We start from the raw sequence: 21,205 nt of genomic DNA on the forward strand, positions 1-21,205 counted from the left end.
TTCCACACAGAAATATAGGGAGGAATGTAGTCGGCATTACGGCGCACACAATGCCGGCACTCAGATTCCTGATGCCGGAATCCCAACAGGAGTTAGGATCCCGGCTGCTGCTATCCCGACATTAAATATTAGGGTTAGGCACTAGGAGGAGAGTTAGGCTGCGGGAGGGGAGGGTTGGGGCTAGGCACTAGGAGGAGAGTTAGGCTGCGGGAGGGGAGTTTTAGGGTTAGGCACTAGGAACAACCAATGAGCTTCAAGTGATCGATTTATCAAGCACAGTCTATAAAATGGTAGTCACAAGCTGATTGGTTGCTATGGGTAAGTTCTTTGCCTGCCTCTTTAGATGGTTTGTTATATTTTTCCTTCAGATTGGTGGCTCCCCAGTAGAAGAGAGTGTAGATGTGCAAAGCTCTGATAGTACAAGGTCCAGTAATCTCAGGACACGGAGTAGGAAGTCAGCTGACTGTGACCATATGTATAAGTATTTCACTATAGCATGTCAATGGCTGACGGTTGTGGCACAACCATGTATCATACCCTTGTCTAAATGTAATAATAATAAACTCATCCATGTAGTAACAACTGGCGCAATATATATATATATATATATATATATATATATATATACACACACACACACACACACACATTATATTATATATATATACACACATATGCACATACTGTATAGATACACACACACATGGGAATCCACAGTTCTAGTCAGGGGAAGGCAGGGGGAAGAGGTTTTCACCTCTAAAATGCACATTTTTGGGTGACATTGCTAACAATTGTACACAACTTCTATATGAAAAAAAAAAAAAACTTTGCTAAATGGAACAATACACAGATTGTTGTAGGTCAGAACGCGTAGTCTGTGGGCACGAGGCAAAAATGCGGTTTCAAGTATCTTTTTTTTTTGTACAAAAACTCATTTTTATGGGAAGAATATGGAATTTGCACAGCAGAATCAATGTGGATTTTGATAGTTACAGGCTAAGATAACAAATGTGTGTTGTGATGTACTTACAAAATATTGGCTTGCCGGACGAAGTTGTCCCCAGCAAAATCCAAGCGGTGGAATTAGCTATTTAGGACGGGTCTGCAAAAATACTTTTATAGTGTTCCCACTAATACCCCTTTCAGATATGAGAGCTGGGAAATGCCGACTCTGGTAAAGAGCAGGGGACGGGGACCCGGGACTAAGTCCCGGGTTGTTTACATTCACACTTCCCTAAATCCCAGGTGATGCGCGTTCATGTGCAAAAACCCGGGATTTAGATGCAAGTGTGAAAGGGGTATAAGCGGTTTTAAAATGCGCCGATGCCTTTTCCGGCCTTGCTGATTGGGACTCCTCCAGCTGCCCCGGAAATCACCTGGCGTGTTCGACAACTCGTGGATCTCTCATTACATCATAAACTTATTCCATATGTAATTTCCATAGTTGCATGCAATATTTGAGAACTAGAGGGATCCCAGTCATAAACTGTGGATGCAGCCAATCTGCGGACTGAACCGATATCCACGAGGAGGAAGCCTATAGGTGCTAAGTGACAACAAGGTGAAACTTTTTTATTTATTCGCCATTCCCTTGCTCTTTTAGAAAACGATGTTTAAATCACAATAAGCCATTGCACAGAATAGCATACATTTTTACCCTATGCTAAAACCGGTATTTTGAGGCATCTGATAGCGAGACAATCAGACGGTGCAAACAGAGTTATACACGTTGGTTTTGCCCACCAGAGACTGGTAAGATACGACACAGGCCGGTAAGATACGACCAGACTTGTAGTAATTGAAGCACTAGAAGGTTGTATAAGCTGGGTCAGAGTTGGGACAAGCTTCTCAATACCTCATGTTAGAATGGCACTATCCCTACGTTCAAACCCTACAAAGGAGAGCAGCCTTAATGAGTCAGGGTATACCTTCCGCAAAAAACTGGCTTGCGAAATCAGTGCGTGGTTGGGTGGTTTGTGGAAGGGCTTAATTTTCTGTTCAAATGTTGGCGGGGACTGTGGTTAACAGAACAGTCCCCTTTTCAGTTTGGCAACAGAAACCCTTAACAGATGACTTAGACATAGAAGATGGCATAATCATGAAAAATAAATAAAAACAAGATTAAAGTCATCTTTGTCCAATTCAATTCAAAATCTGCTACAGTTGGATGACCACGGAGTAAACAAAATTAGCATGCCTATTTGTGCTGTTCTTAAACTTAACTCTTTGCAAGCTATTTAATGCATTTTCCCAATGTCACTGAACTTTTTTTTTTTGGTTGGTTGTCCAGCATTGCACCTCATACCTCAGTTTCCTAGAAGCATATTGGTCACCTATCGCGCAGAAAGAGTCCCCCCCTCCAGGAACCATGCAAAGAGTACGCAGCTGGAAAAAAGTAAAAAAAACTTACCAATTTTTCATTTACGGTGATGAGTTGCATGTCTTGGGTTTGGTCCTGTGCCAGCCTCCATGTGGAAGTGTTCAATGACCTGCAGTGCAAGACTTGAAGTTAAAAAAAAAAAAATGATTCATGTAATGAGAAAATAAAAAAAAGTCAGACAAATCTTACGTAAACAAGTTACTTTAACAATATCTGTCTAGTGAAAAAAAAAACGGTAGAGAGACTGGCACAATTTTTTTTTATTTTTTTCTCTTTCTCCCCGATTACAGTAGTTCTGTCTGCTGAGCTCTTGGCAGGATCCCACTTAGCTTACAACAGGCTGCACTTTATGTCTGCTACAGGCTCCCCGTCACAGAGACCGCCAGTGGCAAAAACTGCTCTATATGAATGTACAGTAGAGGGTTTGTCACGAACAGACAGAGGAACACAAAGCTGCAATAAGCAGATTGAAACTCTGGACCCGAAATCGATGGCATCAGAGGTGAAGAAGAAGAAAAAGGCAACAACAGTATTTTGTTCAATTGTATTAACTGCATGGCTTGAGACAGTCACTGCAGAACAGGACTCTGCTTTATCGGAAAATAAGCTGAAGTTGGATTTGGGAAGGTGTGGTTCTTAATTTTCTTTTTTTTTATAATAAGAAACAAAATTATTACGCTGTTCGAGTGAACACTAAATGGATGAATCACTGGGCATCCGCGCGTTTTCCCGAGGCTTGTAATAAACTCAGTGTACGGGAAAAACTTTCCAACTCAATGCAGAGACGTCATCTGAGGTCTGACATCCGGATTACAATAAGTATTTAAAAACCAAAACGAATGAAGAAGTTGCATTAGCCAAATTAGAAATTAAAATAAAAAAAGTTTCTGTACAGAACATTTTTTTTTTTTTTTAAATTCAAATGTAATTACAGCAGGCTTAGGCAACCAGTACTTTTCCAGCAGTGATACTACAAGTCCCTGTATGGCAGGTCAAACTAGTTCTTGTAGTTCGTCCACAACTGAAGAGCCACTAGTAGCCTACCTCAGCAACATGCATACAGTGTACAGAGTTCTTATTTATCATTGCAATAGGAAACAATCAACAGACAAATAACAGAAGAAAAGCAGGTGGTTAAAAATTAAATAATTAAAGTAAATACATAAAAATTCCGCATTTGCAAAACAGATTAATATCAGCTGTGCATTAATATTCAATGATACACTCCAAGATCAAATGTCTGCTTCTTCTCAGAGCTAAATACATATGGGAAGTGTTTGACCATGGGTAAATGTTAAATTTATGATGTCATGTCAGTTGTGATGTCAGCGTCTGTGGTTCATGAGCCCAGTGTAATGGGTCGGACGTGGGTCGCCCATACACTCTAGCAGATGAGCACAATATATCTCCAAAATATATTCCATCTGTCTTACTGCAAGGTAAACACGACATATCTGTGGAGGGTTGGGTACGGGATGCCGGCGGGCAAAATCCCGACGCAGGCATCTCGACAGGGTTAGGATACAGACAGGTGTCAGTAGGTATCCTAACCCTCCACCTCTGTCCGATGCCTGAACCTAAACTCCCCCCCCTCCATGCACCCTAACCCTCCCCCTTAGTGCCTAACCCTAACGCAACCCTCCCGATACCCCGCCACTTACCTTCAGGATGTCAGCGCTGGGATTCTGGCAGGTCTTGGGATTCCAGCACCAGTATTCTAAGTTCCGGTGCGGCGCCTCGCTAAAATAGCCTGCGGGTGCCGTCCCCACCTGCGGGTCGTAGTGTCCTGCGGGTGGGGAAACCAGCGGTGTAGCGGTCACTGCTGGTGAATGGATGCCGGATGTATGCACCCGGCATCTATTCACATACACAGCAGCGCTTGTGGGTAGCCCGGCATGTCTAAGTGCCGGGCACGCCTCCAAGAGTGACGAAAAGGGACGCCTCTTTAAGACACTCCCCTTTTCCTTGGTCACACCCCTTTTTGATGCACGCAAGATGTACCTCTTCTCTAGGTGTGGCACCCAGCCCGGCGCCGGTCCTAGAGTGAACACTATCACAGATATATTGGGCTTTATTTTCGACGCAAAATCCGCCGCTTCCCGACAGGTAGGAGGTGAAAATGTAAGAGTCCAGCATGCTTTACCGACTCTTCATACATTTTGTGTACAACAAAAGTTGACGCATTTAATATATCGTTCGTCGGATGTACTAACAATATGTCGCACAGTGTGTACTCAGCATAAGCAAGGAGGATATAGGAATTATCGTTTTATAGCCATTTACACTTAGGAAATGGGATGTATATCTTCCCAGACGTCTTAAAAAAAAATAGAATCACTAAATCTACAGATAAAGAAACAGACTAATAACTATAATAGAATTCTAGTGTATCCACTTATGCCGCTTTTCCACCAAAATAACAGGTCTGACCAAGGATTTGGAAGACTGTTCCAAGCCGAATCAGACACTGGACTTACCCCGCTCCCACTGCAGCGCCGACCAGGGATACTCCCGGGTTGGCGTCGTTCACACTGCACAGGTGCACTGTCAGCGCTTGGAGATGATGTCATCACCAAGCACTGGAAACTCCAGCTGGCCCCGGAACACCAGAGAGGAGCGAACCAGCGACCTGCAGAGGGTGAAGGGGGTCCTATGTCACAGCTGTCACCAGGGAGCTGTCAGCTCCCAACTGTCACTTTAGGCTTAGTACATAGACCCCTAAGTTTTACTGCACATCTCAATGAAGTATGAGGGAATGGATGGGATGGATGCAATGTGCCTTTCCGGACAGGCACTTTGTGTGTTTCGTACAGAAAAGCACGCAACACACTTAGGGGTCTATTTACTAAGCAGTGTTATGAGAAGTGAAAAGTGAAGAGTGAAAAGTGATAAGGTGCCAGCCAATCAGCTCCCAACTGTCATTTTTCAAACACAGCCTGTAAGATGGCAGTTAGGAGAAGTGATAAGGTGCCAGCCAATCAGCTCCTAACACTGCTTAGTAAATAGACCCTTGTGTCTGTCCTCGGTTGCAACACCGGCTGCAGAGTTCCAACCCGGCTCTGGAAGCAATGTCAGTTACGCACAAGCCTCAGGTCAACATGCAAACAGCCAAACACCGACTGCTTCCTAAATTCTACATTATCGTGTCCATCTCCTTTTTCTTTATGTCTGTAAATTCATCTCTTTTTAGAACAGTAAATTTTGCGCCATGTTGAGAAATAATCATCCCAAACTAATATCAGTTATTACATTTATCTTATTGAAATAAAGGCCTCCAGTAATCGGCAACACACAGAGATGGGGAGTCGGACATAATAACAATAATAATAATAATAATGTCAACTTCAAAAAATCTGTAAAATAATGAGACACGGTCGTAACCATTAAACCATCTAGATGTGAAGACAAAACAACTACTGAGGAACCATCTAGACCAGCGGTTTTCAACCGGTGTGCCGCGGCACACTAGTGTGCCGTGGCCGGTTGTGAAGTGTGCAGCGGGGCTGTCAGAGCCACCGGGCACATTTTACTGTACTTCAGCATCCCGGGCCGCTGAGCTCCTCTGGGAGACTCAGGCGTGACCGGGTAGTGACCCGCAAAGATGCGGCGGCGTGACATCACAGGTCACGCCCGCCGCGTTGTCCACTGCCCTCCAGCCCGCTCTGCGCCAATCAGCCAGCCCGCGCTCTGTCCAGGCAGGCTCTGCAGCCTGCCTGGAAGCCCGCCCGCACGCGATCCTGCTGCAATGTGAGTGACAAGGGGGGAAGAAATGTGGGTTTTGTGGGGACCAGACATTTTTTTCTTCTTCGTGGGTACCAGCCATAGTTTATTTTTTCGTGGGAACCAGTCAAGTCATTTTTTTTAATGAGAACCAGCCATATGTTATCCAGCCATATATTTGCCTATTTAGTGGGGAACAATGTGTTTTGTTTTTTTGTTTCTGTGGGGCCAGCCATAGGTTTCTTTTTCTGTGGGGAGCAATTCTGTGGGGCGCAATGTGGTATGGTTGTTTTTTTTGTGGGGAGCAATGTGGGTTTTTTTTTCTGTTAGGCCAGCCAATGGGATTGTTTTATTCTTGTGGGGGCCAATGTAGAGTGTTTTGTTCCTGTGGGAACTAATGTAGTGTGTTTTGTTCCTGTGGGAACTAATGTAGTGTGTTTTTTCATAGTCCGCGCACACCGCATCGCCGGATAGTGTGCCTTGGCAATTTTAAAATCTTGTGTAGTGTGCCGCGAGTTAAAAAAGGTTGAAAATCACTGATCTAGACACAACGTGAGGTTTTGGTAAAATAGGTGAGCCTTAGGCGAGACAGGGATTACAAGACAACATCATTTAAAGTTGGCAGCTGCCTACCAAGTGGGTATGCAAAAACAGATTTCGTTTTTGAACTCTGTATGTCTGGATTTCAGAAGCAAGGACCAATGACTGTGTGGGTGTAACTTCAATAGAAGCACTATGTCTAAACGCTCCAGAGGCGAGGATAGCATAGATGAATTGCCTAGATTAGAAGGCAAGCATTTGTGTTTTCACAACAGCTTTGTGGTGTTTAGTCCTTAACATATCATAAGTTTGGGTTATTATGTATTTATAGCATATGCAGGGACATTTAAAAAAAATCATGCACTAAAAGTCTCCAGGATTGCTGAGATCTTATGCTGGCCATACACTAGCGCGATTTCGGCCCGATTACACGATTTTAGATGCGTCGTGCGATTAATTGTGCGAGAATTGTGTAGTATTTAGGTAGGAATACGATTCGATGCGTGCTCCTGCCGCTGTTCTATCGTATCTTATGATCAGACGTGCAGCCCACATTATCCGTCGTGATCGTATGAAAATCATGCTGTGCTTTTGCGCATGCGATGCATCGTGGTTCCGACCGGCGTAATTTAAATCTATTATGATGGCATGTTTTTGGTGAGGCACACGATCGATCGTATCACAGTCGTATAGGGGCGAGCGATCGTACGTCAGATCGTATGTTCATTGTGTGTGAATAAAGCACCAAATCGTGCGGCCGGGACTGACAAAGAGCTGCCGGGGAGTTCAAGAGAAAACGTATTATGAATCGCATCTTATGCTGGTTGTACTAGTGTATGTCCAGCATTTGAACATTTGGGGGCCTATTTATCAAGGTTTTTTCTTTTCCCATAAAAGTATGTGGAAACTTCAGTTTCTGGATAATTTTGTGTTTCCCCGCTATGTACAAATAGACAATTGCATTAGACTTCACAGAATTGTCCTGCAGAAGTCAAATTAGTGCTGCAGACCGCAGTCCCTACTATTTTGAATGGGGACTACGGTCTGACCCCCAGCGGGAGTTTGGTCCTGTTTGTTTGCGCCATCCTCACACGGCGTAAACCGCTTTATGCCTATGGAGGCATTCTCGCAGTTGAGAGCTTAAGATCCCTCTCCCGCAGCTTCCATCTGTTAACTAAGATTCAGAGTCTTTAGAAAAGATAAGAGACTCCTCCGTTGTGGCCCCGATGTAACTTATAGGGACAGCGGTTATTGTTACCGCTTTACCTGCAACTTACATCAAATACATAGCGGGGAGATTTTTTAAATAAATATGTTAAAAATGTAAAAGTCAGTCGCCATACAGACTGTTAATAATCGTGGAGCTGCCACAATTATTAATACATTGGCCCCTTGGTTCTTGAGAAACATGCAAACCCAATTGCCATAGTCATGCGCGACCACCCATAAATAAAAAAAAACAGAGAAATGAGTATGGTTGTTATATCCAAGACTAAATAGATCTTTAAAAATATAGCTCACACAGTAAAAAACGAACATTAAATATAATCAGGCAATTGCCTCATGAACATCTAAAATTTTTATTTTACAAATTGTAGGCATGATTCAGAGATGTATGCTGTTCCCAAAGCCGCTGCATCTGTGTACACAGCGGCTGTGCGAAGTTATGCAAATGCCTCAGGAGGCGACTTGTGGAATAAGATGCCTGCACTCGGCTTTTGTGAACTGCTGCTGCGTTCGAGGTGTGATGATGTAGCAGAGGCCAGTAAAGCCGCGTCGGAATTCGCTAATTTGATTTCAGATCAAAAAGATAATCTTTACTGCAACGTATAGAAAATGTTATTTTTTTCACTGCCTTCCTCAGGCAACCTTTACCAAAAACATTCATCTATCTTTCTGTGCAATGAAGTCATGTCTGTAAAGGTGCATACACACTTAAAGATTTTCTGTCCAACCATCCAACTAGTTGATTGGTTGGAATGAAAACCTGGTAACGTATGGGAGTAACTGATGATCAGCAATTTGCTCCTAAATGCCAGAAAACTGATGAAAATGGTCGTTAGACAAGTTTGACCAAATTGTTTAGATCAAACATTTAACAAACAACAGTTTTTGTCCATTTTCCGGCGTTTGGGAGCAAATTGCTGATTGTCATTTGCTTTCATACGTTACCAGATTTTCATTCCAACCAATCAACTAGTTGGATGGTTGGACAGAAAATCTTTACGTGTGTACGCGCAGCTGTAGCCCTCTATGCTGCGGGTTCTCCATCAGTGAGCAGTGCAGATGAAGGGAAACCTTAAATATATTTCACACACCAATGTGGCCCTTGAATACAACTCAAAATAAAATTATATTTACTTGAATTAAAAAAATCAGGATTGTCTTGAAAACATACATAGATAAATTGTAACTTGGTTTAAATTCACACACATTAATACATTGCTTGAGAGGTACCTGAGCACTTCTTAAACATGTACCCTAAACTTCAGGAGAACTTGCTTGTTTGCGATTCTTGCGATTATTAAATCAAGACAATGGGAATAGACGACTCTGCAAAGATTTATAGAGGACTATGCAAACTAGGAAAACAAAAAATGCGATCTAAGTACAAATTGCAAGGAGTTGGGTACAGGATCCCGACAATCAAGCTGCAGCATCCTGAGAGTCAGAATCCCAACAGATTTTTGTAAATATTATAACCCTTATTGCAGCCATACACCTACACGAGCAGCATAAGATCAGATTCATCATATGATTTCCCTACGACTCCCCGGAGCTCCCTGGCAGTCCCGGCAGCATGTTTGTTGTTTTTCTTAGCACAGGATCTGTCGTAAGATCGATCCTGTGTCTCACAGGCTCATAAGGGAAACAGTCATTGAAATGACTTGAATTGCCGCACGATGGATCGCATGAACAAAATAAACGGCACGATCTGCACACGATACGATGGAACATATGGGCTGCACATCTGATCATAAGATCCGATTATAGGAGCTGCAGGAGCGCACATCGGATCTTATCTTACTAAAATAATACACGATTTTCACAAGATCCATCTTATGACTCATCGAAAATCGGGCAATCGGCTTGAAATCGTGCAGGTTTATGGCCAGCATTACCCTCATCCTCCTGCAGCCTAACCCTAACCCTCCCATCCCGCAGCCGAACCATAACCCTCCCCCATCCAGCAGCCTAACCCTAGCCCTCCCCCTAGTGCAGGCCTGGCCAACCTGTGGCACTCAAGCTGTTGTGATACCACAAGTCCCAGCATGCTGTACCAGCTGATTAGTGGGAGGGTATGCTGAGATTTGCAGTTTCACAACAGCTGGAGAGCCACAGGTTGGCCAGGCCTGCCCTAATGCCTAACCCTAATACTTACCTCTGCAATCTGATGGTATTCTGACAGTCGGAATGTCGCTGCTGTCGGTATTGTGACTACATCCTGTCGCAAGAGGTCATGTACAAGCCAATACAATAAAGTCATATGAAACAAAACTATTTTTCTAAACAGTTTGGTGCCAGAGGTCAGTGCTTTCTGAGATAGATAGATATTTTAATACTAATTTGAGTCATTTAAAAAAAAATTGACATTGTTACATATTTTGAAACAGGGCTTTATTTTGGCACAGGAGTAAATATCTTTTAATAGTTAGTGATAGTTAAGATTTAATTCTGTAACTACTGGGGATACCAAATGTGTGCACTTTACTAGCGGCAAGTTTGAATTTGTGGGTCATAATAAAATCTGTATATAAATTTAGCTTCCTTTTGGGTGGCTGTGTTTATATTTGCCTTTTTTTTTACTTTGTTTTGTATCCCATATATAGAACAGCACGTTAACCTGCTATAACATATGCTTGGATATCAACATCAAAAAAGCTACACAGAGCAAAATTGGTCCAAGATTTTACAAAACCAGAGAAGCCTTTGAAAGCTGGTAGAGGCTTGAAGTAACGCAACAAACATTAACATTATCCAAATGATCTGCTGGAGGGTAGAAGGAGGCCATTTATTTTTCACTATTAAAAGTTGCACTTCTTTGGTCCATGGGCCAGTAATGACTGTTCAGACATCTGGACTTAATGGGCTCAGGAATATGGTCCTCTTTCGTAATAATGATAAACTTGTATCTCCTACTACAAAAAAAAAAAAGCTCTGAGCATTTATCAAATAAAAATGTAAAGAGCAGACCTAATCTTGAAGCATGTTAATCTGACATCTGTTTATTGTGATGTACAAAAGTTCATTATAAGTGGAAACAACTGCTCAAGAATAATCTAAATGGTTTGAATGAAGAAAAAGTTATGTATTGCGCAACATCCACTTCCATAGCTATATGTACTGTACATCATTCATAATTCCCTTAATCCTCAGAAAAGGTCTAACATGATTATTTTTATTAGAATATTGGACCCAAGATGAGGGGACTCTCCTCTCCCATCTGCCTCCTCCCTCTACACCAGCACATCCACTAGCAGATGCGGGAAAGACAGTACGATTACGACATCATAGTCGTACCGTCGTTCCCCATCCCCTGCAGCGCCTACACTGAAAGATCAGTCGTACAGTGTAGGCACCCTCCATCATCCCCGAACATGGTCAATCTTTATCGGCAGATTGACCAGCATGTTTGGGCGATGATTGATGTCAGAAACTACCAGCAGGAGCGCGCTTCACTGGTCGTTTCCGACATTTGCATGCCCGATGTGTGCCCAATTAATGAGCGATTACGATGTCGTTATCGTTCAATCGCTGTTTAAATCGGCTCTCTTTCTTCCACGGTGGAAGATGTTTTCTGTACAATCACTGTACAGAATATATGTAAGGTGCTCGCATCAGTCCCTACGCCATTGCAGCTTAACACATGGTTACACAAACACTAGGGTCCAATTTTGAAAGCAGTTAAACAACTTTTCTGGTGTGGTCATATGGGATCCGACCACTGCCAGGGCTTTACCTGACAACATCGTACCCCATATCAGCGTGCCATCTGCAGTATTCCCAAGGCTAGCAATGAGGAAAACCGTTCTGCACATGTGCCAGCAACTGCAGCAGTGATATAGCCGGAATCACGCAGCAGAATGCTGTGCAAATGGCACTATGGGGCGTATGCACCAAAATCAAACGTGCGGAAGGGAACATAGATTCCCTCCAAACATGAATATAATACTAACTACAGTAGTAATTCCAGAGGACTGTAAAAGACCAAATGTAGTCCCACTGCACAAAAGTGGAAGCGGGGCAGAAACAAGCAACTACTGACCAATGGTGGGGGGGGGGGGGGGAGATCATGCCAAACAAACCTTATTCACTGGTTAACAAAGGTAATAGATCAAGGAAAGGGGGTGCCTGTAGATGTACACTATGTAGACATAAGTGATTTGACACCCGGATGGACTGGCCAGATCTTAACCCCATTGAGAACTTCTGGGATAAATTGGAGCGACGGGTGTGTTCTAGACTGACTCGACCTTCTTCAGTGTCCCAGTTGGTCACTGTACTTAAGACGGAATGGCAAAACATACCTCCTGCTGTTGTCCAAGAACTTGTGGACAGTTTGCCAAGAAGGGTGTCTACAGTAATCACTGCACGTGGTGGACCTACAAAGTACTGACGTCAATAAAATCTTGTTGATCTATTTGCTGTCAGTGTCCAATCACTTTTGTCTACATAGTGTAGCTTATCTAGACTTTAGTGAGGCTTTTGATAGGATTCTACATCGCAGACTGTTAAAAAAAAAAAAAAAAAAACTTGAACGTTGGGATTGGATTTTGAGACAGTTCTATGGATAAGATCTTGGATGTAAGATAGAAATCAGAGTTGTAGTAAATAGAGTGCAGTCTCGAAAGGGAAAGGTTACCAGTGGAGTACTCAAGAGACCAGGGACCAATGCTTTGTAATATCTTTATAGGTGACATTGCAAATGGTGCTGAAAGGAATGTATGCCTTTTTGCAGAGGACACAAAAGGTGTACGCAGTCACACCAGGAGGGGTAATGATTTCTGATTGATGATCTAGGTAGACTAGAGGAATGGGTAAGAGTGTAGCAACTACAGTTTAATGCCAACAAATGCAAAATCATGTACTTGGGTCTCAAAAACCCAAAGGCTAAATATAGTATTATCTGCACTATAATGGAAACTACTGAGAAAGAATGGGATCTAGGCGTCACTACTTCAGGTGACTTAAAGGCAGGTAAGCAATGTAACAAAGCAATGACAAAGGAAAGTCCGATGCGTGGTTGCATAGGCAGCGGAATCAGTAGCAGGATGAAAGAAGTAATAAGGTCACGGTTTGGGTCATTGGTACAGGAATACTGTATAATATTATATAAAAAATATACACCTGCATATAAAGTGACACATAGGAAGGGAGCTCTACCACTGGGATCTATTACTAATTAGAGGGGTGTGTGTGGGGGTGGGGGTGGGAGGGGGGGAGCAATACTGTTTGGGCCCTTTTGCCACAGGGAACTATTTCCCCTGGGGGTGGGAGGATATTTTCCAATGGGGACTATGGACATGGGGAGGTGCAAGACACCCCCTGGGTAAGATAATATTTAAATATATTTGTAAAAATATATTCTAAACTTAATGAAAAAGACAAGCTCCATACAGATAGGGCACTGGATGAAACCAAACCCATGACTCCAGTGCTGTGTTGATGCAATGCTAACCATTAAGTCACCCTGCTGCCCCATAATCATGATATTTTCTATTTTAAAAAAAATAAAAATAAATTGGAAGGTTCAGGTTATATTCTAAAATAAATAAACTAAAATGCAATTCAAACTGTATACTTGTTTTTATTGAAAACGTTGCTGACTGTATTGGACCAACACATAGAGTTAAGTGTTGGAACATACAGTAGGTATTACAGAAAAAAAGAAAGAAAAGAAAATAGTATGGCAAAAACATAAGGAAAGACTAATTTAAACAAGCGATACAGTACGATGGATTTATGCATTACCTTGATATTGCAGCAACTGCACAGTAATAGAAGTGCTGCCAGCATCTTAGCAGAAGACGCACCAAACACTCTGGATAGAACGAAGCCAGAATATTTCACAAGCTTTGAAGACAAAAGTGTGATATTTGCAATATGTTCACAAGAGTTCTCATGACCCTGTCCTGACATTCCACTGAAAGTCCACTGAAGCGTCCTACTCGCTACTGTACTATAAGGATTTGGCCCTTTCCCACAAACATGACAAATTCATTCCCAAATCAAGTTGTCAACATGATGCAGAACTTCTTATAATCTTAAACCTTTCTTCCAAGTCGGAACCGTTGGTGCTGGCTAAGAGACGTGGCATGGAATGTGCCAAAACACACGATTCTGCGCTTTAGATACATTTCTGACGACAACACATACGTAGATTGTTATCTGGCGAGTTACTCCTTCTACAACAGAACACCAGCTCCGGTCTTTTCATGGAAGTGGCGCATCGTAATGTATCCTCAGGATGTAAATTATCCCCGAAGTAAACAGTTTCTCAGTGTCAGTGCTGTCAAGGTTCAGCAAATGGTGCTTCATAGTTATATTAGAGAAGTACTGGTGGACTTCACCAAAAAAGGAGTATAATCTTATATACTATAGTTTATAAACACTTGCCACTAGGGCTGGATTAAGGTGGGGAGGGGGAGCGACAGGGGCGTTTGCCCCAGGGCCCCCAACACACAGAGGACAGGGTCGGTGCAAGCCTGCAAGTGATGAGAACAAGTGCCCGGCGGCTCCTGCTCTGGAATGGTGGGTTGCCACGGCTGTTCTGCATGCACAGCACAGTCAGTACTGCTGCAAACAGAGCAGAGCGCCTCCCAAATCCCCTCCTCAGGGCAACATGACACATCAGGTCTGTAATGCTGATGAGGGACTCGGGAGTCACTCTGTGCTGTATGCACTGTGCATGCAGAACACAGTGTTCTCACAGCCAGACAGATGAGTAATCAGGAGCACTGGGGGTGGGACAGTGTATACAAAACAGGGGGGGGAAATGTACCGCATAGGGGCAGGGTGTCAATTTTACCGGAGGGGGCCCCAACAAGGCTTAATCCGGCCCCTTGTCAGGGTAGTGGCCATATTTTAAAAGAGGGCTGTGACGACCAATGTATCAAAGGAAACAGTAAGCAAGTTTTTTTTTTTTGGGGGGGGGGGGCTTTTGAATGCAACAATGAGAAGCTGTGGATATGATGGAGGGTGGAGGATCCAGTATTTGGCATTACAATATGCAAAAATGTTGTGTACTAACAATGCTATGCTGTTCGGTTTAACTAATACCTGTTTCTTTGCACTTTCACCATATTTACTTGTATTTTTACTTCCATGCCGGGCTTTGTGCTTATTAACTTGCTTGTTTGTATCTACATGATTTGTATGTTTACTGTCGGGCGTAGAGGCAGAGCTAGTGGTGTCACAGCAGCTCAAATAACTGCATACGCATTATGTTCACTTGTATAAGATCACATTAGAGTATCATCTTACAACTTTCATCAGGTCTTGTAGCATTATTTGTGCTTTACTTTAGAGCGCCTTCACCCACCCATGAAACAGCGTTGCCAGCACAGCAGTAGAGCTGTAATGGACAGAGGAAGCCGATCTGGAGTGAGCACAGTGTACTCCCACAGCTCGGCAGCAGTATAGGGCTGTGTACCGACAATGCTTGCTCTACTTCTCATATCTATTCTGTAGCAGACCCATAGAGGGCACTAGGCAGTAGAGGCATAAGCGAATGCTTAAATATTTGGTGAATGTTAGGGAATGGGATTGAAACGTCGGCGGCTATTTAACCAGTTCAAATCCGAACAGCGAATGTCCGACAGGATCAAGATCCCAACTGCGGCAGGTAAGTACCCTAATCCACCCTATCCCTCTCCGTAAACCTCCCTTAGTGGTGCCTAACCCTAACCTCCTCCCCTTAGTGCCTAACCCTAACCTCCTCCCCTTAGTGCCTAACCCTAACCTCCTCCCCTTAGTGCCTAGCATACCCCCGTTGTTGCCTTTGGATACAGACACCTGTCGGTCAGTATTCTAACCCTGCCCCTCTCCCAACCGCTCCCTCCCCGCTGCCTAAACCAAGCCCCCCCAGTGCCTAATCATAACCTCCCCCCCGCACACCCTAAACCTAATTCTTCCCTTCCTTAGGGCCTAACGCTAATCCTCCTCCTAACCCCAGTACTCACTGCCGGCACCGGAATTCTGACAGGTGTCGGGATTCTGGTGCCGGCATTCTAAGCACCGGCATCTTGAATTTTGGTATTATAACCGCATCCCTAACGAACATATGGAAAGCTGCACAGTACCACTTCCATTGTTCCTGTGCAGTGGATGCGAGATCATCGGCTTCATGCTGCCATTATGGACAACAAGACAGAATCACTATTGTTTCCCAGTATGCTGGCCTTCTTCTCTATTTAGCTATAACGGCACAGTGCTACCTGTAGTGAACCGTACACAAAGTCATTATTTGTCCCTTTATAAAAAGTTAATAGCTCATGAGTATTAAAAATACAATCAAAATTGTATGCGTCTGTGCAGAAATTGAGTGTCCTCAGTGTATATGCTTTGTATTATATAATATGGATGGTCTGGCCCTCACCGTTAAGATGCAAAGGTAACTGCTCCCCATTGGCCTCCACGGCTATATTGCTTTGTAGTATAAAAATGTGAGCTGTCACTTATGTGGATGATTTTGATTGGCTGTTATACAAGTGTGGAGAATACTACACAATATGATTCTGAATATTAATAAAAGGAGGGCAGCACAGTGTACAGCATTATCGTCTCACAGCACTGGGGTCATGAGTTAGATTCCCAACCCGTATCCATGTCAATAATAAATATAGAAGATTATATAATAGCATACATTTTGATCACTCTCAATACGTTAATGGGAAAAAAGAAAACCATCACAGGAGGCAAAGCAATTAAAGCCCATAAGTTCAAGTTGCCGGCATTTGGACTGCACACATCACTAAGAAATGCATTGCCCCCAAACAATAGTTTAATATATCTATATTTCACAAATCCACTTACGTGACAATTCTACCTGTGAACACACGGATCTAAAATATACCTGAAGAAATGGTTGAGCACCAATTTATTTAGCATCCAAATAAGACCAGCAATTTATATTAACAAATAAAAAAAAATCAAAGAAAAAGTAAAAATGTTAATTGTAAAATTATTATTATTATTATTATTATTATTATTATTAATAATAATAAATACCATTTTGATAGTGAAACAGTATGGGAAGCTTTTAGAGTACTCGTTCTGAAGAAGGGATGTAGCTCGTATCCTGGCGCACTGAATGCCGACGCTCACAAGCCCGACACCGAAATTCCGAAAGGGGTCAGAAATACCGGCTCGACAATCCCAACAGCTGTGAGGGTTAAATTACTTACCTGCAGGCGTCGGGATTTCAACCATCGGGAATCCGGGGCCGTGATTTCTACCGCCAGCATTCTGTGTGCTGGGATCGAGTACCGAACCCTGGCAAAGATATAGCATTGATACAGACCACTAGAAGAAGAGGAAACACATTGACACTGCATATCCCTAAAGAATGGTAGAAATCATTTGGTAGTAATTTAAAAGTAAAAAAAAACACAAACAGCAAATTGTTCACCAGGCGAATTTTGTTAACACATTACAGAAATGACTCAGAAATCACCACAATACTTGTTGGCCGGAGAACAGAAAATGTATACATCACAAGTGGATCTCACAGAGCCAGCATCCTTCCACAGAGGAGACACAGAATTCTCTGGTGCTTTGAGAGATCCTAATTGCTCCATGCATGTTAGCAGCAATCTGTTCTGAATAAGTTACAAGCTATGTTTGACCACACAAACAGTAAGATGCCTAAAGCAGTCTGATGCCTTTTTATTCTCTATGTCCCTACAGTGATAGAAATCAGAAGACAGAAGAAGCTACTTAACACAATGGCTTCTATTACACGCTGTTCCCACACCAGATGTCACCTTAAAATACCTTTACAGAGGAAAAGGCCACTTCCCCTGCAAGATTATTATTCAGAAAAATGTACAATTCATTGTCAATCATGGTCATAAAATCTAAGAAAAAAAAAGTGTTATATGAAACAGGATCGGTATGAATGACCGCCGGACCTACTGTACATCTGGCGGCTCAAATCCCAACGTCAGAAGATCGGCAGCAATGAAGATCCCAACAGGTAAGTAAACTAACCCTCCCTTAGGGGTGCCTAGCCCTAACCTGCCCACCTCAGTGCCTAAACCTAACACCACCGTCCCCGCAGCCTAAACCTAACACTCCTGGGGGGTGACTAACCCTAACCTCCACCCCGGGGTGCCTAAACCCCCCCCCTTTGCCTAGCCTAACCCTCCCGGGGGGGCCTAACCCCAAGTTCCCCCCCTCGTGAGCCCCTAACCGTCCGTCCCCCCCCCCCCCTGCAGCTGTCCGCGTCTGGGTCACCTTCGTTCGGTATGCCGGGCGTCGGGCTCCCGGTGTAGGGATAAGGATAGGCGTCAGGATTTTGACGCCTATCATTAGTCCCTTGTCGGGATTGTAGTCGGGATGCCCGCGGATGGCAGTTCGACCATCTGCTTCCTGACTGCATACCCATGAAACAAGTGTATAGTTTTACGTTTTACATTTTACACTGAGATTAAAGTGAAAATCCCACGTAATATTTGTTCTAGATCACATTTTCATAGTGCTCAGCAATATACTAAAAAGGGTCAAATTCAATGCAATGAGGATAAAGTGCCGTTTCGAAGCGGTACAACGCGTTCATCCACATCGCAGGTATTGTCCCATACTCCATATGTACGCAGCAGGGCATCGCCAGTAACTGAATTGCCCCCTAAAGATTTATTACTGTTCATTAGGTTTCCATGATGTCCTCCATGGCAGCAGACATTAAGGAGTTCATCTCCCCTACCAGTCAAACCAGGACAGAACCAAATCACGCAAGCGCCATGCCAACACGCTTCTCGAGCCTTTTCTACCTAATAAACTTTTTTCTCCCCTCAGCAAAACCCAGTTTCCAACAGCCACAGTTCTAATTACAGATAGGATGAATGGACTGTCATATAGAACTCCCTAAAACTATCATGTCCCTTTATTACACTTCAGATGGATATCATAAGCTTTTAAACTGGGTATATACTAAAACGACTGTGTAACCAGCGATGCGACGCACGACCCCAGCGCCGACATATCGGGAGGTCCGACCACAATGGACGATCCAGTGCCCGACAGCCAGATATGCCGGCCCCCGCCGCATCGCCTGATTATACCGCATGTACAAAAGATCAGGCGATGCGGCTGACGACCCCACGGGAGCGCGCACTACACGATATATTGCCTACACACTGCACGATATGAACGATTTGCCGTTCTGATGTGTCAGAATTGGCCAAATCATTAGCAATATCGTGTAGTGTGTAGGCAATATATCGTGTAGTGTGTAGGGGCCTTCACACTTGTCCCCTCTGGTAGATTGGTATTAAGCCAGGTTTAAATTATATGAAACTATCCCTTAAATACAAAGTTACAAACTTTCTCTTACTCTGAATTTACCCTACAATAACATTTATTACAACACAGTGTTCTCCCCAGAAACTTTTTCCAGCCGGGTGGCATCAAGAAGCAGCCGGGTGGGGGCTTTTGCAAAATAATAAAATGTTTTAAACCCTGACTTTATATTGAATTAAACTTGAAATTACATTTTATATATTAATTCTCCTCTTCTTATTAGAGGCCCAGTCGTCTGATTATGAAAAAGCTGCAAAGTCTGTAGGATCTTGTCCTTTTTATACAGCTCCCAGATACTGTCCCCACTTGCAGGCTCCCAAAGTGCCGGGTGGTAGGCTGATTCTTACCGGGTGATGCACCCGCAAAAAAACAGCCTGGGGAGAACACTGCAAAATATACTTTTGCATCCATCAGTTAAGGGTGTCAAGCATTTGCTACAAGTCCACATCCAATTCAGCTCACCCACAGTTCAATATTTATTGTCCCGTGGAGCAGGGCAGGAGACTGCGTATACTGGGCCTGATTCAGAGCCGCTCGTAAGCGGCCGCTCGTTCGCTCCGAGCGATGTTCGCACAACTGTGCATGCGTATGGGTCGTAATGCGCATGCGCCAACCAGTCAGTGCGGTCGGAAATCGAGCGCTCGCAAAATAGCGAGTGCCTGCTAATTTGAGTGACAGGATGAGGCGTTTGTGGGTGGTAACAGGGGAAGGTGCTTGAAAACGGGGAGTGGAGTTCCGAACGCAGGCGTGCCAAACGGTCAAAACGGGCGTTTTAAGGGTGTGCATAAATTAACAAAGCAGCGTCATCGGCCACGTCACTTGGTTGTCTCTTAGCCTGAACTGTTCGCATGATTGCGGTAGGAAAATCCTACCACAAGCATTGCGAGCAGTTCAGACGCCTTTCGATGTACTCGATTAATCTAATAAATAGTGGAGATGACGTAGGATGCGAGCGGCCAGGGGGAGTCTTTACAAAATAGCGAGCGCATGTTTCGTTTGCTCAGACATAGAGGCGTCAACAGACCGCAAAGAGCGAGCGCTCAATTTAAATATCCGGCCCCTTTTTCTGAACGAGCGAGCGCAAATAGCGTCCGGCTCTGAATCAGGCCCACTATTCGGTGGGTACTGCAGGCAGTTCACTATTAAGGCGTGAACATTAGAACAGAATAATAATCACCACAGCTTGGGCTGTTGCCCCCTGCACTGCATGATGTTAGCCCCTGATCTTCTGCCTTTGCAGATCACAAAAAAGCAGTAATATAAATGTGCAGGCTAGGGTAAAGCTCTGGGAAATTGTGTATATACAATTTTCTTAAGATTGGACACTGTATACTACTACTCGTGTGAACAGCAGAGGCATGCAGGCACCGGAATCTATAGCCATGGCCAAAAGTTTTGAGAAGGACACAAGTTTTTGTTTTCAAAAAGTTTGCTGCTTCAGGGTTTTTAGACCTTTTTGTCAGATGTTACTATGTATACTGAAATAAAATTACAAGCATTTCGTAAGTGTCAAAGGCTTTTATTGACAATTACATTTTGCCCTGGCATGCTGTCAATCAACTTCTGGGTCACATACTGACTGATGGCCGCCCATTCTTGCCTAATCAATGCTTGGAGTATGTCAGAATTTGTGGGTTTTTGTTTGTCCACCCGCCTCTTGGGGATTGACCACAAGTGCTCAATGGGATTAAGGTCTGGGGAGCTTCCTGGCCATGGACCCAACATTTTGATGTTTTGTTCCCTGAGCCACTTAGTTATCACTTTTGCCTTATGGCAATGTGCTCCATTATGCTGGAAAAGGCATTGCTCGTCACCAAACTGTTCTTGGATGATTGGGAGAAGTTTCTCTAAGAGGGTGTTTCTGTAGCATTCTTTATTAATGGCTGTGTTCTTAGTCAAAATTGTGAGTGAGCCCACTCCTTTGGCTGAGAAGCAACCCCACACATGAATGGTCTCAGGATGCTTTACTGTTGGCATGAAACAGGACGAAGACTTTTGGAGGACAGCCTGGTGTCAAGAAGGGCAGCAAAGAAGCTACTTCTC

The 21,205-nt window shown here is 43.6% G+C and overlaps 1 protein-coding gene across 1 annotated transcript in view; it reads right to left on the reverse strand.

Moving 5' to 3' along the window:
• The window catches only part of NDUFS4 (NADH:ubiquinone oxidoreductase subunit S4), a 138,010-nt gene that overhangs the window by 83,112 nt on the left and 33,693 nt on the right, over window positions 1–21,205 (reverse strand). Inside the window, exon 2 of the mRNA XM_088469487.1 lies at window positions 2,411–2,489. Within this exon, the coding sequence (XP_088325613.1) occupies window positions 2,411–2,489 (79 nt within the window). The remainder of the gene's footprint in view (window positions 1–2,410; window positions 2,490–21,205) is intronic.

The sequence above is a fragment of the Taudactylus pleione genome, unplaced genomic scaffold (genome assembly GCF_031769625.1).
Source record: "Taudactylus pleione unplaced genomic scaffold, aTauple2 ptg000092l, whole genome shotgun sequence".
Classification (NCBI taxonomy): domain Eukaryota; kingdom Metazoa; phylum Chordata; class Amphibia; order Anura; family Myobatrachidae; genus Taudactylus; species Taudactylus pleione.